The following is a 16,756-nucleotide window of genomic DNA, read 5'->3' as shown; positions in this document are numbered from 1 at the left end:
ATGCTTCTAATACATTTATTTATTTGAGATATCATGTTTATCCCTTGAGATCTCCTCCGTAGGAACCCAGTTGGAGCCAGGGGTGTTGTGTTTCTTTTCCTGAAACACTACCTGTTGTGTCTCTCCTGATGTTGTGTGTCTGTATAAGGCTGCACCTGAGATACTTAGCTTTTCTCATATGTAGATTTGTTTGACTGTACAACCTAGACTTTTTTATTCAAACTGTTTTTCTAATGTGTTTTTAAATGGCCTTATGAATCAGGTAGCTTTGTGCTCCTGCCATAATTTGTAGATGTAATTGAGGACATGATTGAACACACCTGTGTCTATTTAATGCCTGTGGGGCTGTTTGTTGTCCCTCTATACTCTGAAGAAGACGGTCATGTCGAAATGTTGGTAAATTATTAAATCATTTTTGTGCATAATGGCTACGAGTGTGTGAATATTTTCCTCTAGACTTATCCTTACGTTTAGACAGAGCTAGGCTACCCGATTCCAGTCTCAAAGCTAAGCTAAGCTATCTGGCTTCATATTTACCATACAGACATGAGAGTGGTGTCCATCTCCTCACCTAACTCTCAGCAAGAAAGCAAATAAGTTTATCTCCCAAAAATGTTAAAGGTTGTACAATTTTTCTTTTCTATATTTATTATATATTTTTTATTATTATTATTATTTAGGTTATTTTTCCTTTAGTTATTTGTTTTGTTATATGTTGTTTTGTCGCTTTTGTGTTATATAACATTGTGTCTTGTACTGTTCTTTTTTCTATTTTTTTTGTAAGTGTTTGTTTGGGACCCCCTCGAAAACGAGACGATGCATCTCAAGGTGGTTTATCCTGATATAAATGTCAAACTATTCCTTTTAATTCTAAAATATTGATACCGGCCTAAAACAGCCAGTAATAGTTAGAGATAAACTCTCTTTGTATCTCCTGATCTGTTGTTTCAACCTTCCAACAATAAGAGTGGGAATTATAGCATCAATATGATGCTTTTACAACACCTTTCCCCCGAGACAACAATGGTTTCATGAAAAGGGTGTTTCTGACATCCTGATATTAGTAAGGGAAAACGTAAATATGGCCTGAAATATGACAATAATGTTCTAATTAAACAATCACACATTTATGCGCTGCATTACGAGGGCCCTTCTTTATAGATCTGCGGTAAAATGGACGAGAAATAATAATAAAAAAAGATTAGTAGAGCTGAAACGATTAATCAATTTAAATTAATTAATTGCCCTAATTATTAACCATAAAGTGCCATTGAAAGACTGCAACAGAATGTAAATCACACCGTTATTGCATCATACCGCTATAATTTTTGTACCTCTGCATCAAAACATGGAAATATTCAATGCAAATAATTAGACGGAGATCGAGGAATAGAAACAATGATCAATTTTAATTAAAAACATTCTATTTTTAATCAAAATATGCAACTGTGTTTCTGATGCTCCATCCTTATTCCACATGAATAATGTGGTTGTGTCTTGATCATATATGAGCATCCACGCACACACACGCTTATCCACACACTCACACAAACACACAGGCTGACTACTTAATGTTTATTACATGATTGCTCTGATTGTTCTGTGAAGCAGAGTGAAATAAAGCGTCTAATCCAGCGGCAGCCTCTTGACGAGAGGGAGGACACATCTGTTTACTAACCAGCGACCTTTTCTTTACAGCATATAGCAAACTGACTTAATCCCCAAGTGAGGAAGTTGATTTGATTCACATATAATTAAGAATAACTGTCATGATTGTTAACCTTTCTCCTTTCTGAACTGCCCGTGTTGTAATGGAAATGTATTTATAAATGTATGTATAACCCTGTAGCCTCATGAACAGATTTCTGTTGACCAAGCTTTGCCAGAGAGCAGAACTTGAATGGAAACTGAAACAGACACATTCGAAAACATCAGTGTTGCTAAGAAAACCCTAAACGCCATCTGACATAGTTCTCTTTTTTGTTGTTTGGTTTCCATAGGAACAGTTAAAAAGACTTCAAAAAGGTCAAAATTTCAACGTGTAAAACCAAAAGGAAGAGTCTTTTCTCGATTCAAGAGTCGTTTTGCTCCGGCAGAAGGCCGACCTCTGCCCACACAAAGCCCGTCTCAGCAAAAACAACGAGAAGAGAAGAAGAGAAGAGAAGAAGAAGAAGAGAAAGAGAAGAGTCAGAATCAACTTTCATTCATTTCATCTCCCTTGTTATCCTCCTTCTTTTATACTGCCCCCCCTCCACGCTGCCAGGTTGGGGGGAGTTAATTCTCCACCGGCGTGGGCTCTTGCAGCAGTGCAGCCACTCCCTCCTCTGCCGCCGGCCCAGAGGCCTCTGGTGTGTGTCCTGGTGTTGACTCCGACTCCGGCTCAGACGGTGGCGGCTGGCTGAGGATGACCTGCACTACGTAGTCCCTGGAGATGTTGAGTTGGTCCAAGCGCAGCCTGTCAGTCAGCGGCCGACCTGAGAAAAACCAGCGCTGGGTTGCGGCAGGCACGCCCTCCTGACTGTGTAGACGACGCTTCATCATGCCCACCGTGTCCGAGGAACGGACCGCCAGCCGGAGGTCGCGACCCGTGGAGAGCCGGAGTCGAAGCTGGCACTCCCCTCCTGAGCCGGCGTCGCTGGCGCTTCCCGTGGACGGGTCTGCGGCCCCGGAGTCTGGATCTGAACCGTCGGGCTCGTCGGAGCGCTCTTCGATCATGTTGACGGGAGGAGAGAGGCAGTAGACTGGCAGCTGGTATCGATTCCCCAGTTCATCGTAACATTCAGTCAGAGCTCCTGAAGAATGGAAACATGTGTCAACACTTTAATATAAAAGGTTGAAGGATTTTATGTTTTTTAACATCTTAAAAGGTGCAGTGTGTATTATTTGGCGGCATCTGGTGGTGTGGTTGCAGATATCAAACAACTGAGTACCCCTCCGCTCACTCTTTCCATTCCAAGACGGTGATAACACGTACCAGAGTGCAAAACCATGGTAACGCCGTTCGCCTCGCTCAGAGGCCATCCTTACCATAATAACACTACTTTAGGAGCAATGGAAGTCAGACGGCGGCTGGCAGTACCGCGGTTTTGCACTCCGCAGCTCACATTAACGCAGTTTCACAAACGTGGCCTTCAGGTAATGTAAAAATGTGAAAGCCATCTCTCTAGAGCCAGTGTTTGGTTTGTCCGTTCTGGGTTACTGTAGAAACATGGCAGAGCAACATAGCGGACTCCGTGAAGAGGACCCGCTCCCTATGTAGATATGAAGGGCTCATTCTAAGTTAACGAAAACACAACGATTCTTAGTTTCGGGTGATTATACATTAATGAAAACATAGTTATAAATATTATATTACTGCTAATAGAGCCCCCGAAATGTAACACACTGTTCCTTTAAGTTTGTTTTAACAGCTTTGACCATCATTCCTATCAGTTCACATATATTTTAAGCTTTATTAAAAGTCCGGTTGGACACAAGTCAATGAGAGGTTTAAACAAGTCTATTTTAACCAATTCATATAAACCACAAATTTCAAATTAAAAAAGTGAAGTGAAACATTGTCAGGTTACTTCAGGATTAGCTGATCTACTGTAGCTACATGCATGGTGTGTCATATTATAGGAATCACTTATACATACATTACGGAAACCATCATCTGCAGCAGGTTACAGCTTACTGTAACCCACATACCAATATAAACAAACCTGTGTGCGTACATAGTTATATTTAGTACACTAGGTAAATGTTTAACTGGGAAGTTCCAACACAAAGCAATTAACAACTAAAGTGAACATTTCAGGTCCCTAAATATTTCCCTTAATTTCTCACTTTCAAATGAATGGCCTGGATAAGTCACGCTTCCCACATTTATGTTGGATTTAAATTCAGTTTTCTTTTGTATATTTTCGTTATTGCATTCATGAACTGAAAGTGAAACACTCGCGTCATTTTTCCATTTAACAAAGACCTGTCCTCCAATTTACATTTCGCTGTAGTAAGATAAAATGGAGAAATGAGAGTAAAGACTCGCCAGAAAACAAAGACTGAGGAAAGACAAGTGAAAGCAGGAAAAAAGGGATTTCTTATACTTTAAAAAGCATTATGTCACTGATGACCAACCGTGATTCAAACACGTAGTGGGTATAGAGTTGGTGGAGAGAGGGGGAAATAAGACTTAGTGAACAGAAACAAAAAACACAGTGGTATTTGCAGAGGGGGGACCCCCAAAGGTCCTCAAGGGGATTTCAGACAGGTCCCCCCGCACAAAGGTTTAACATCACTACTTTTCACACCTGAAAACACCAAGCAATGTTATTGTGGTAATGGGTGTTTTGATCACAAGGCTTGCTTGCCTGAATAAAATCCATAGACTGTATATAAGAAGTGGACGTAGTCACCGTGACCCACCCATTGGTTTGTAGACTGCCGTTTTGAAGACTCAAGGGCGGCATTTTGGCTGTCGCCATGTTGTTTTTTTGCAACCAGAAGTTACACGAGAGGATTGAGCCAAGTACAACCGAACGCTGACTAAGACGTTTTTAGGCAACCAAAATGTTACAATTAACTTTCATGAACAGAACGTCGCGGTAGTAACCCGTCAAACACAAGGTAGCCACGCCCTGAAGGCCTCTACATACCGGAGGGGGCGTGACGAATACACAAATACTAAATACTCGCATGCGAATATTATATGTCTAAGGCTTTTATTGTGAAACTTAAGAACGAAAGGAGTAGATTTGGTCTGCGCTGTCTTTGTCAAGGTTGAAAGGAGACTACGCAGCCTCCTTCTTGTTGTTTCATAAATATAGGCGCAACCAAAAACCCATTTCACACTATGTGATGGATTGATACCTTTATTCGCGTTGCAAAAGCTCAGAAAATTGACCTCATTCCGGAAAACATTACATTTACAGGGCTGACCCGAATGCTTCAAGGCTCCGACTGTTGCCATGGTAATCAACCTCCAAATCAGTATTCGAATGCTTTGTTTTTTTGTATGTTATATTAATGTATAAATCCCCAAATAGCCCATGAATTAAGGAATAATCCCACAACATTACTCATTATTCATAATAAACATGAATTATTATTAGTTATTTTAGACAGGTATATATGTTTGTCGTGTGTAGAGCTGCGTTTGTCTAGTTGTGTGGCAGCGGCGCTGTCCCAAAGCTTCGAATACCTTCGAATATAAGCTTCGAAGCCCAACATGTTTTATTCGGGACAGCCCTACTGGTTTATTCCCCATGTAATATTCATGTTCTGTGTGAAAGTACAAAGTACAAAAAAATATATTGACGTCCAAATTAATTACATGAAGAAAATGTCCCCTGTGTGTAAAGGCCCTAAAGCTTCCCCTGCTTTATGGTCTATTTGACTCTAAATGGGACCATAATTTACTAGATGGACATCATGCTGTATTGAAGAAGGCTTGAAACTAGAGATTGAGACCATAAACTCATGTTTACAATGTTTACTGAGGTAATAAAACCAAGTGAGAAGTAGGGCCATTTTCTTCTATACAATCAGGCTTCTTTTTGCAACCAGAGTCGCCCTGGTTATTAGAAAGAATGCAAGTTTGAGGCACTTCCCCACAGACCTGGAGGTTACCGCCTTGTAAAATCCCAAAACAGCCAATTCCTCCCAAATGTTTTGTCTTTATAATGGTTTTGAAGAAATGGAAATGATGTTGACCTTCTGACAGATAATTAAAGACCGTGGTGAAAACTCCACAAGTCATCTCAAAACGTTTCAAAAAGGTCAACACACCACTCGTGTGTTGTTTTATGACTTAAATTGAGCCACTGGCCACTCGAGAGAGACAATGAGTTTTGTGTTGAGTGAGACTGAGATGAGTCAGCAGGATGTTGCTCTCGGCTCTCTAGATGACGACTGCTGTGGTCAAGGTGAGGACATTAAAGCAACGCTACGCCTCGGGAAACGGTTTACCAGAGCGTATGTGAGAGTGAGAGGTGGAAAGTGAGAGCGTCACACACTTTCTAAAACTGAAATGTGTAGTAATGTGGACCACAAGTGTGAAGTTATAAAAACAGCACTCACCAAAAACCACTTGGTGGGAAAAGAACTACAAGTTATTTCAACCCCATAACAACATCCTTCCTTCCGTCATGACAAAAACCATATGTAGGCAAACTCTTTCAGCTTATGCAACAAAATAATTTGCTGACATACCAACATAGTGACACAATTTGTATGGTGAGCATGTTTTTAAGGTATTAAAGCTCTCCACTTCTGTCAGTAACATAACTGAAATATCAACATGTGCAACACATATCAACACCTAAAGCTGGGTTTATGCTCGCGGTAGTGTCCCTGTGGCGAGGGGGCGCGAGCCAAAAATGACACCTATTGTTGTGTAAAGCGCGGAGTCTCCGCAAGCTGTCGCAGCGCTTGGTTGTGCATTTTGAATTTTGTAACTAGGTGCCCACTGCGTGCGCACAGCTCTTCAGACACGACTGCCACAATAAGATAAAAGCAAATAACTTAAATTAATAAGTAAAATAATGAATTAGAAAGATGGTCAGTTTGTTTATAAATACTTTGCCAGCCGAATCAAATGATTTACAGGATTTTCAACCTTTGTTTCATTATAATACATTTAATATTTGACTCCTTTCTTTACAGGGATTGTATAAAGGTGATAAAGTATGTCCATGAATAGGAGATATGACTTTATAGTTACTTACAATTCCTCCTTGGCATTGAGGAGTTTGGTTTATTGCATTTTGCTGGTAGCACTCGCTGACTTCTTGCTGGCATTTCGGAGAATATTGCAACGAACAACGTATTGAGCATAAACGCCTTTGTGCGTGCTCGTAGCTCGCACCATATGTGGAGGCCCACACCACGGTGCCTCGCGCGAGTATAAACACAGCTTTACTGCATTCAGTAGTGTCAATTGTTTTTAGACCAGTTTGAATTATAAATGTATTAAAGTCCAGTTTGAAATCACATTTGGTCATCCTGTTTTTTGTAGTCAAAAGAAATGTCAATGTGTTTTTTATGTGGTGTTAGTTTAAACGGTCGGCCAATTTTGGGCCGTCGGTGAGCGTCTGTCGACCTAGTTTTTGCCGTGTGTCCCGCACTGTCAGCTCTAGTCTGCCCTTGTCAGAGTTTTTTCGGCCGATTCAGCGTGTTGAAGCAGCGGCGGAGCTCGCTGGTGAGAGAAATCACTCTGAATGGTGGTTCAGTTTAAGCGTCTCATGCACGAGAAGAGAAGCGGAAGTGAGGAAAGCAAGCCAACGAGTAAAGTCAAGAGGGCAAACACAGAAGGCTCTTCTCATTTTCCATCTTCATCTCATCTGATCATTCCAACACACGGATATTTTCACAACGACATGGCCATCTGGAATGAAGCCAAGTGGTGAGTGAGAGTGGTGTGAAGATGGTCGGCAAACGCCGCTTTGTTTCACGTATGTATCATAACAACGGATTGTATGTAGTTTCTCTATTTGAATGACATACAGACTACCGCCACCTGCTGGCATGGAGAGTTATTTCCTCTCCAACGTACGTGCTAGTTGGCCGTTGGATTGTTGTCTTTGCGGTGTGTTCCAAGTGCAACATTTTTGGGCCAAGACACAGGCTGGCCTTCATCACCGCTACTTCTCTGATGTCGGTTTGGTGTGTCAGGGCCTTGAAATTCCTTTCATGTGAGACAGTGAGACGCCAGCGGAGACAGCTAAATATGTGGAAGCTGTCACAGCTGATGTCACAAAAGGCTAATATAAATACAAGATAAATGTTACACATGGTTCACTGACTTTCTCTAAACATGATTTGGATGCGAATCTGTCTGTATATCTCACTTGCTTTTTTTCTTCTCCAGTTGGCTCCACATTAGTGTTTATCCTTCAGCTGCAGAATGCTAATGGCTTCCAGGTGGTGCTAATGCCTTTTGGATTTCATTAAACAACACGAGTTTAGATTGAAAAACAAATGGTTCCCATTTTCTGCTTCACAGAGTTACTTTTCAAGACCAAGTTGGTCTCCGGTCTAATTATATGCACTGAAAAAGGAGCCCATCGACTGATGCATGAATGAAAGTCCCCATTATAAATGCAGTGGGAGTTTTAAAGGAACGTGAAATTCTCAGTTTCATTTCGTGAATAGCAACAACAAAGTCTGCACTATATAATATGTTTTAGTACAGTAACGGAAGCCAGCCAGATCACGGGGCCAATCAGCGTCCTGTGAGGAACTACTGGCAGCTACGGGTGTGGTTTTAGGTATGTGTGACGACACGGAGAGGCGACTATTCGTTCTAAACAGCAATGGCGGCTCCTGTAGAGGTTAGCGTAGATGCTGAAATAGCGTCGGTTTTAACAGAACTGGAGAGTATTTCTTCATTGAAAGAAGAGCAAAGAACGGCACTGAAGGCTTTTCTTGATGGAAAAGATGTTTTTTGCTCTTCTCCTGACTGGCTTCGGCAAGAGTTTGATTGACAGATGGTTCATTCAATCACCTACCAAGTATTTTTTTGAAAGTGCCTGCCCTTTTCTAAACAGTTCTCAATGACGGCTTCTCGGATGGTTCTGTGTAACAAACCATCGGGTGCATCAGGTTAGCAACATGGCTTTATCTGTCTACCAATTCGGTCCAGACTATTGGATACAACTACTGGATGGATTGCCATGAAACTTTATTTACAGATATTCACAGTCTGCAGAGGATGAATCCCTCTGGCTTTGGTGATCTCCTGACTTTTCATCTAGTGCCACCATGACGCCACATTTGTGGTTTGGAATGAAACGTCTCAATTATTGTTGTTACTACTGGAATGGTGAAAGCAAAAAAAGAGTGCAAAGGAAAGACATAAAGTTGTCAGTAATAAAAATATGAAGCATTGTGGCTGCTCTTTGTATTGGAGTGGTGGATTGGTGAGATGGTGACATCAGGCTTGGGGAATCCACAGCTGCAGCACAGCGGGATCTGATCTGACCTGGCCAAACTACAAAAGGAAATGGAGCAGGACAAGACACTGACTATGTTTACACGCACAGATAGCCTATCTGTTGGTAACTGCTATACCCACATCGTATTCAGGTAGCGCTGACCTTGAGATTTAGTGTCCCTGTTGGCCTACAAACAGAATAATTGTGTCCAGCTCTGGTTTCCTGCACAGGAGTTCACCTAGCCCATCAGAAATAAACTGCCTTTGATAAACAGGGCATTTTTTGGGGAGAATCCAAAGTAAGGTTCTGCTTACTACCATGTTAACTTCAAATATACATGATGCTGTGCCGGTGTGGTAGGGGATAACGGGTATGCAGTAGGGATGTCACCATACCGGAAATTTAGTAGTTGATACCAATACCAGTGAACAATTCTCGATACTCAATTCGTTACCACGGTAAAAAAGTTTTTCGTCCAAAACTACATTTAACAAGATTACATTTGAACACATCATGATAACGTTATATTTACCTTCGCCTGATATCATTTTTACTGAATAGAGCTTGAACGCATCATAATAAAACTCAATGCAACCTCCGTTAACGTTAGCTCCGTTATTTAGCCAAAGAGGATTCAACACAGATTTGTTATTCACAGTGTAGCATTATCAGGGAAATTTGAAACCGTCCCCGGGACGACTGGACGCTGTTAGTCTTGAGCCCTGATTCCCAGTACCCACGGTACTGTAGAAATACAAATACTGTCACGTTTTCAGAATTGTGGCATCGACTTGGCACCGAAGTAGTGTTGTCACGATACTGGAATTTCCAACTTAGATATAATACCTTGAAAAAAATCGATAATCGATACCACGGAGAAAAACTGACACGACATTGAGGGCATATTTTTATTAAAAGATAAATAGCGGTGTGTGTGTCAACTTGCTGTCGGAGAGAAGAGAGAGCAGAAAGCGCAGCTGTTACCCGTGTATCGATACTGTGGAAAATGAGTATTAAAACCGTTTCAAATATTCAGTATCGATATGTACCGATTTTTTTACAAAACTATACCAAAGCATCGTTTTTTGTTACATCCCTATGAGGTCCATGAACATGTTTTATATCAGAGCAAGCCAGTCATCTCAGTCTGTTTTAACATAATGAGAATTATTATTCAATCCACTAGTGACGTTTACTTTCACTGATACATAAAAAACACACACTTTTGGACTCTTGTATTAAAGTCTGGAGACGGAAGTGAAATGCCAACCGGAGGGACAAAATGCATCACCATCCAAAACTCACCACGACAACATTTTAACAAGAAAAAAGGTAAAATTTCCTTTCCTCTGTTCGGGTAACATGAGGTGAGATGAATTAGGAATCGAGAGAATGACGCACATCCACAAATAGAAAGCCTGCACAAGTGGCTGATAATTACTGTGTGGAGTTGTTGGGCTTCCTGAATGTGAGCCAGTTTTATTGATCTGTTCTAAGCGAATGCTCTCCAGTAAGTTTTAGAAGATGCATCTTTATACTTGTGTGAGTGATTACTTCATTAAATCCTACTTTCAGGAGGACACGCCTCTTTTAATGTATTATTTATTGATTGATCGTACAGTACAGTATAAACCTCCTAATAGCTAGTCTAACCTCTACGATGCCGTCATTGAGATATACTTAAAGGTTCTGCATCTGTGTAACTGCAGGCTGAATGCTACTGTGAATTACTTGGAATCAGGTCCATATTCATTAAATATTATTATTGTGCACAGAAGTATCAAACGTCCCTCGCAGAAATGAATAGTCATGTGTGGCAAAGTTTACTCCCTTATTTATGAAACTTCCCCGTCAGATGACACTTGAAACTACCGAGGATACTTCCTGGGGAAGTTTTCTTACATCCTTAAGCTTCTCAACTTAAACTCTATTAACCTATATAACCTATTAATATGTAATAGATGATATTCAGTGGCCCCTCAGTGGAAAGGCAAAATGGAGCGTTTTTTTAAATAAAAAAGTGATGTTGGAGAAAACGCTGCACCAGTAAAAGCTCTAAATGTGTGTGGAAAAGTGACCCTGAATACTTTGGATTCATAATGGCAGGCAGTGATGGATGAGGGTAAGCTGAATATTTACATGGGTCATTACACTTGACAGTGGAATAACACATATTTATAGCCCAGTTTCTCATTTATTTGAGAAGGTGGTCCTTGGAAATTATTTGACATAATCAGAAGTTGGCCTCAAGTTGCAAAAGGTTGAGAACCCCTGCTCTACAGTATATTACTCTTCTACTCTGGACTGCAACCACAACTTTCAGGAAAGTCTTTCACGGCATGACGGCTCCCCGAAAGTGAAGCCAAAACATCTTGATCGCCCCCTGGTGGCTGACTGTTAGTTTAGGAAGCGCTTGACTTGATATGCAGCAGAGTTTTCTATAAGCAGAGCACGCATTATAAACATCTGTAATCGTTCATTTAATTGTGGGAAGCCAAAAATCGTGATTAATATTCGATTAATTGTGCAGCCCTACTTAAAAAAACATTCTTGTCTCTTCCTGTATTTTAATGAACTTGAAATCCACAAAAAAACAAGATCTGCAGCCTTCAGTAAAGCATCAAACTGTTAAGAAATTCTCTACAGCTGTGTTCCTGAGTTTTAGGTTCTCTAGAGAAGTTGGGAAAAGGGAGTCGAAATTCCTGAGGTGGTAATCATCAACTGCAACGTCCTACATAAAGTCCCCCCAGCGGTATTTCACGAACAACAAACTATGGCTATGAGGTATCTGCTACATCTACCAGTGTGGAAATGTGCGTTACCGTGCGGCAGTGTGATGCTGGCCCCGTCGAGGATGGCCTGAGCCAGCAGGTGGTCATTGCTCTCAAAGGCGCTGGCCGCCGCCCGCAGCGCATCCCAGATCTCCTTCCGGCCCTCGAATGCTGGCGCCGTATCCCAGAACTCATCTCTCTTGCTGCGCAGCTGGCCTTCAGTCATCGGGTAGTCACTTTTCCATTTAGGCCGCTCTCTCTTCAGGGGCTGGTTACGCCCTAGAGCCACTGGGAGAGGGAGGACGAGAGAGAGAGAGGAAAGATGGAGAGAGAAGGAAGACAGGAGGGAGGGGAGATGAAGGAAAGGAACCAGAAGAAAAAGAGGATAGATAGAGGAGGGGGTGAGAAGGAGGAGAAGGGATAACCAAGATAATGAAATAAGGAAATAAGGAATCAAATGTGGATGTAGGGAAGAGAGAGTAGACAGACGTGGAGTGGAAGTTGACAGTCAGAGAGAGAGAGAGGGGGAATACACAGAGGATGAAAATGAGAAGTAGGGATAAAGAGTAAAGCAGAAAGAGGCAAAAACAAGAGTTAGGATTTATCTGAAACAAAGCATCAGTTTTAAGATTGAAACTCAGATGACAGATTAAACACAAGCCTTGATATAAACATGGAGCACACGTTTAGACTGAGCAGAAGTGAAGCTAGAAGTGTTGTGTTACCAGTTACAAGGTTAGGGTTATAGCATCTAACAGCGCTCCATCTGCAGCAGAATGGCTGATGAATAACACCATCTGGATCAACAACGAAGGGGACGACAGGTACAGGACAGTTTGTGCGTGTGTGCGTGTGTGCGTGTTTGTGTGCAACACAGGAGAGGATGACGGATCAAGGTGTCGAGTTACACCTGCTGCTGGTACACATGTACTCTGGTGATCACATGGCACACTCCCGACAACACCAACCTTCAACTGACTTTTTGTAGTAAATAAGAGGTGAACTGACAGACTGTTTACGCGTACCTTGACTTTTCCCCTCTTTGTTTGTGTATAATACAATAATCCACTTGCTGTATACAAGACTTGCACTGTTATAAGAATTCTCTTCTTAAAACAACCAGATTTTGCATTTTCTAAAACACGATTTGTGAACCCAGGGCCCTCTTTGTCAAAACTATCTTCCATCTCTTGCAAAAGCAAACACTCCAACACTCTACTCTGCACACAAACACCAAATAAAAGCTCTTTCCACATGCCGACTGCACACTGAGATGACTGATGTGCTAAGTATAAAACACTTATCTAGAGTCTTTGGCATTTTCATTTGCAGCATGCTGTAAATATAGACTATGAACACAAATGCAACGGGGAAACAAACACATTAGTTTATTCTCAATACTCGTAACAGTATCAGAGACAACCACTGAAGACGACATGAACATAGTTGCCAGATTGTACTGTAAACAAAATTCAGTATGTTGCAATTACTTCCTCTAAATTTCTCTCCAAAATTACCCTTTATTGTTGCACACATCCAAAGAGCAAACCTGAATCCTGTTTATAGTGTTCAAGCTCTGATTTCTAAGTGATCTAATTGGTTACAGGTGCATTCTGGGTGCAGGTGACTGATAATTGAGAGTAGGTATTTCACTGCCTGTTTACCAAACAACACAGTTCTGAATGATGTGTCTAATGTAGAATGCCATGTGTAGTTAGTTCCAAAAAAGTGTGTTTTAGAATTTCAATCTTAGTGTAAAGCAGACAATGTGCTTATGGTTTAGCTGGTCAATAGACGACTGCATGACTGAGTGGTTTCAACAACTGTGCCACAAGTACCCGTTGTTGTGTCTCGGCATTTGCAAAAAACTGTAATCGAGGAACAATGAGGTCCTTGGTTGACAAAATAGGACAAAACTTCAGTTGTGCCTGTGTGGAAATTTAGACGTTGCGGCAGTTAACTCGAACAGATAATGACATATACAAACACCATTAACTACACATGTGGTTATGTAAATAAAACATCAGCAGCAGCTCATATTGACTCTAACGAAAACAGAATATGTACATTAAAAATGTTCTGCATGCAGTTTAATAATAGTGATCTGCCAGAAAGACCTGCCTGAATTCATGTGTATGTACTTGTGTGTTATCACCAACTCGACTACTTGCTCATACTTCTGCATTAGCCTACTTTCCAGCTCATCCATCTGCTCATAATTTACCTTTAAACACGAGCCTACCTGCCTGTCTTGCAGGAATTCCCCAGAAATCCTCAGGGATGTATGTGGGCCGGTAATAGATGGTTTTATACTAAAATATCACCATGCTTGAACGAGGTAAACCTAGCTATAACATCTGCTTTGGTGAAAATTTAAATTGACATGTGATCGGGTCTAATCGCCTTGTCTCTGTCCTCATCAAGCAAGGTGTCAAGTAACAGCTGCTTGTCTGCATCTGTTTTAACACCACACAGCTTCTTGTTACTACACACAGATAAAGCTGGGTCCTCTGCAACCTGTTTACGTGACATCTAGACGTCCAGGAAGTCTGGGAGATAGCCGAACAAGTCGTCAAGACGGATGTTGAGTCAAAAAAGAAGATATTAAGGAAACCAGGCTATATCTCAGCATCTCTAAGTGTTCAGTCCCCACCCACCCCAAACCTCCCAATCTGTGATTAAAATAACTTACTGGCCAATCAGTGGAAGCCCTTTTCAGAACCAGACAAGCAGGAAACTACAGAACAAAGTTGTCTACAGCACCTGAGCTTGATAAAAATCTCTACGAAAGATTAATGCAATGTAATATCAGATGCTTGTGCATGTCATAGCCGTATGTACACTGTCAGTGTCTCCTCTGTAAACTACCTAATGAAGGCAAATCTATGGCAGTTTTTGAACTTGCGTACACCAGACTTAATGCATTTTTTGATGGTTTTAAACAGTCATCCACGTTATAGTATCAACAGAACACTGCCAGTTTTTGAACCTGCGTACACCAAATTGAATGCATTTTTTTGATGGTTTTAAATGCATCAACTTGATACTATAACTTGGAAAACCATCAAAAAATGAATTAAATTCGGTATCAAGTTGATACTATAACTTGGATGACATTTACAACAATCAAAAAAATTGCTTTAAATTTGGTGTACGCAGGTTCAAAAACTGGCATAGTGTTCTGTTGATACTATCAACAGAACACTATGCCAGTTTTTGAACCAGCTTACACCAGACTTCATGCATCTTTTAATGGTTTTATTAACCAGTCATCCAAGTTATAGTCCCAACAGAAAATAACTACTGGTAAAAAAATAGTGTACCCTAAATATTTTTTTACTTAGGGTAATATCCTGCCCCATAACCGTAAAAGGTATTGCATGTACTACTGTTTATTGCTCAACAAATACAATAAACCTAATCCATTGCAGTCCATAGTGGATGGACAGCAGGGTGCGTATTGCTCTCGTGCCTTGTTCACAATTAAAAACACACTTCCTTTATCATAAAGCTGAAGCAGCCTTTAAGTTTTTGACAACACTTTCCAGCACTAAACATAACCCCAACACCTAAACTCTCTTATACAAAACAGTATAGCATGAATGATAAAGTGCAGCTTGCATGAGGATAACAGTACAGGACATAATTGAAATCAGACTGGATCACTCCCCTTGCATATGCCAGTTTTTTAACCAGTTTACACCAGACTTCATGCATTTTTTAATGCTTTTAACCACTCATCCAAAATATACTATCAACAGAAAAATAACTACTGGTAAAAAAAAAAAATAGTGTACCCTAAATATTTTTTAGTTAGGGTATAGTATCCTGCCTCCATAACCTCAGGTATTGCATGCACTACTGTTTATTGCTCAATAAATACAGTTGCAGTGCATAGTGGATGGCCAGCATGGTGCGTATTGCTCTCGGGCCTTGTTCACAATTAAAAACACACTTCCTTTATCAGAAAGCTGAAGCAGCCTTTAAGTTTTGACACCACTTTCCAGCACTAAACATGCCCTAATTTGCTTCTACAAAACACAGTCAATAAAAAAAAGCATTAACAACAAAGTGCATCTTGCATGAGGATAACAGTACACATAATTGAAATCAGACTGGATCACTCCCCTTGCATTGCATGCCTCTGCCGTCTGTGTGACCCATATTTGTTATGCATGAAAAAGCTAGCAGGCTAACTGTGCTACATTGTAGCAGGTTAGCTCAGTCAAAAAAGCAAAGAACAAAAGGGAGGCGGCGTCGCTACAGGAAATAAAAACCCCAGTTTATTAACAAAGTAGCGAGCAGGCATCTTTTTCTCTCGTCAAGAAAGGCCCTGCTGTGCTGTGTGGAGGGGAGATACCCTAGGTCTGTCTGGCTCGGGTATATAAAGGAAAAGGAAAGCAGACCTCCAGAACAGGACAACATGCACAGGAAGCCCCCCTACTAATAATAAAGCCCCAGCTTTGCAGACACTAAAAGACGCTTGAGTTACCTCCAGTGCCGTCCGAGTTCTCGTTCAAGCTGCCGGAGGAGTCGTGGTGGCTCCCGACACAGCCACCCATGGATGTTTCAGCAGAGCAGCCCGGGCTAGGTAGCTCACCCCCCGGCTCACAGCTAGAGCTACATCCACTAGCCCCCCTCTCTCTCTTCTCTCTCTCTCTCTCCTTGCCTTCTCTCCTCGTTTCCTTCCTCCTCCCCTCTTCCTCTCAGCATTGGCAGGGCGCAGCAGCAGGCATCCTCCTCCTCTTCTTCATCTGTGGTGGGGAGGAAGAGAGACAAGGTGACCGAGAAGGAGAGAGGAGAGGAGAGGAGAGGAGGGAGAACAAAGGAAGAAGTGCTCTGTAACAAAAAAAAGGGGGGATGCTGTTGTCTCCTTTGGGGCTGCAAATGTTTTGCTTTAGACTTGATGATAATGTTTTTGACACATTTATGTTGTATGTGTGCAGAGAAGCTGTTTTCTGTCCTGAAAAAAAGAAGACAATTCAAATTACTTTATCTTTATAAAACGGTCACTATAAGATAAGATAAGATAAGATGAACCTTTATTAATCCCCGGAGGGAAATTCAGGT

At 41.3% G+C, this 16,756-nt stretch overlaps 2 protein-coding genes across 2 annotated transcripts in view; both read right to left on the bottom strand.

Annotated features, from left to right (window-relative positions):
• Nucleotides 1-16,756, bottom strand: part of fgf13b (fibroblast growth factor 13b) — a 260,311-nt gene that overhangs the window by 85,004 nt on the left and 158,551 nt on the right. The window lies entirely within an intron of this gene.
• ubtd2 (ubiquitin domain containing 2) lies at nucleotides 1,391-16,458 on the bottom strand. Its single transcript, XM_074611950.1, has 3 exons — nucleotides 16,179-16,458; nucleotides 11,738-11,974; nucleotides 1,391-2,792 (listed from the first exon to the last, which is right to left on the bottom strand). The coding sequence occupies exons 1-3, from the start codon at nucleotides 16,246-16,248 to the stop codon at nucleotides 2,275-2,277; spliced, it is 825 nt and encodes a 274-aa protein (XP_074468051.1). The 5' UTR covers nucleotides 16,249-16,458; the 3' UTR covers nucleotides 1,391-2,274.

Source organism: Sebastes fasciatus, chromosome 16 (genome assembly GCF_043250625.1).
Source record: "Sebastes fasciatus isolate fSebFas1 chromosome 16, fSebFas1.pri, whole genome shotgun sequence".
NCBI lineage: Eukaryota > Metazoa > Chordata > Actinopteri > Perciformes > Sebastidae > Sebastes > Sebastes fasciatus.
This window is presented reverse-complemented; position numbering and strand designations above follow the sequence as displayed.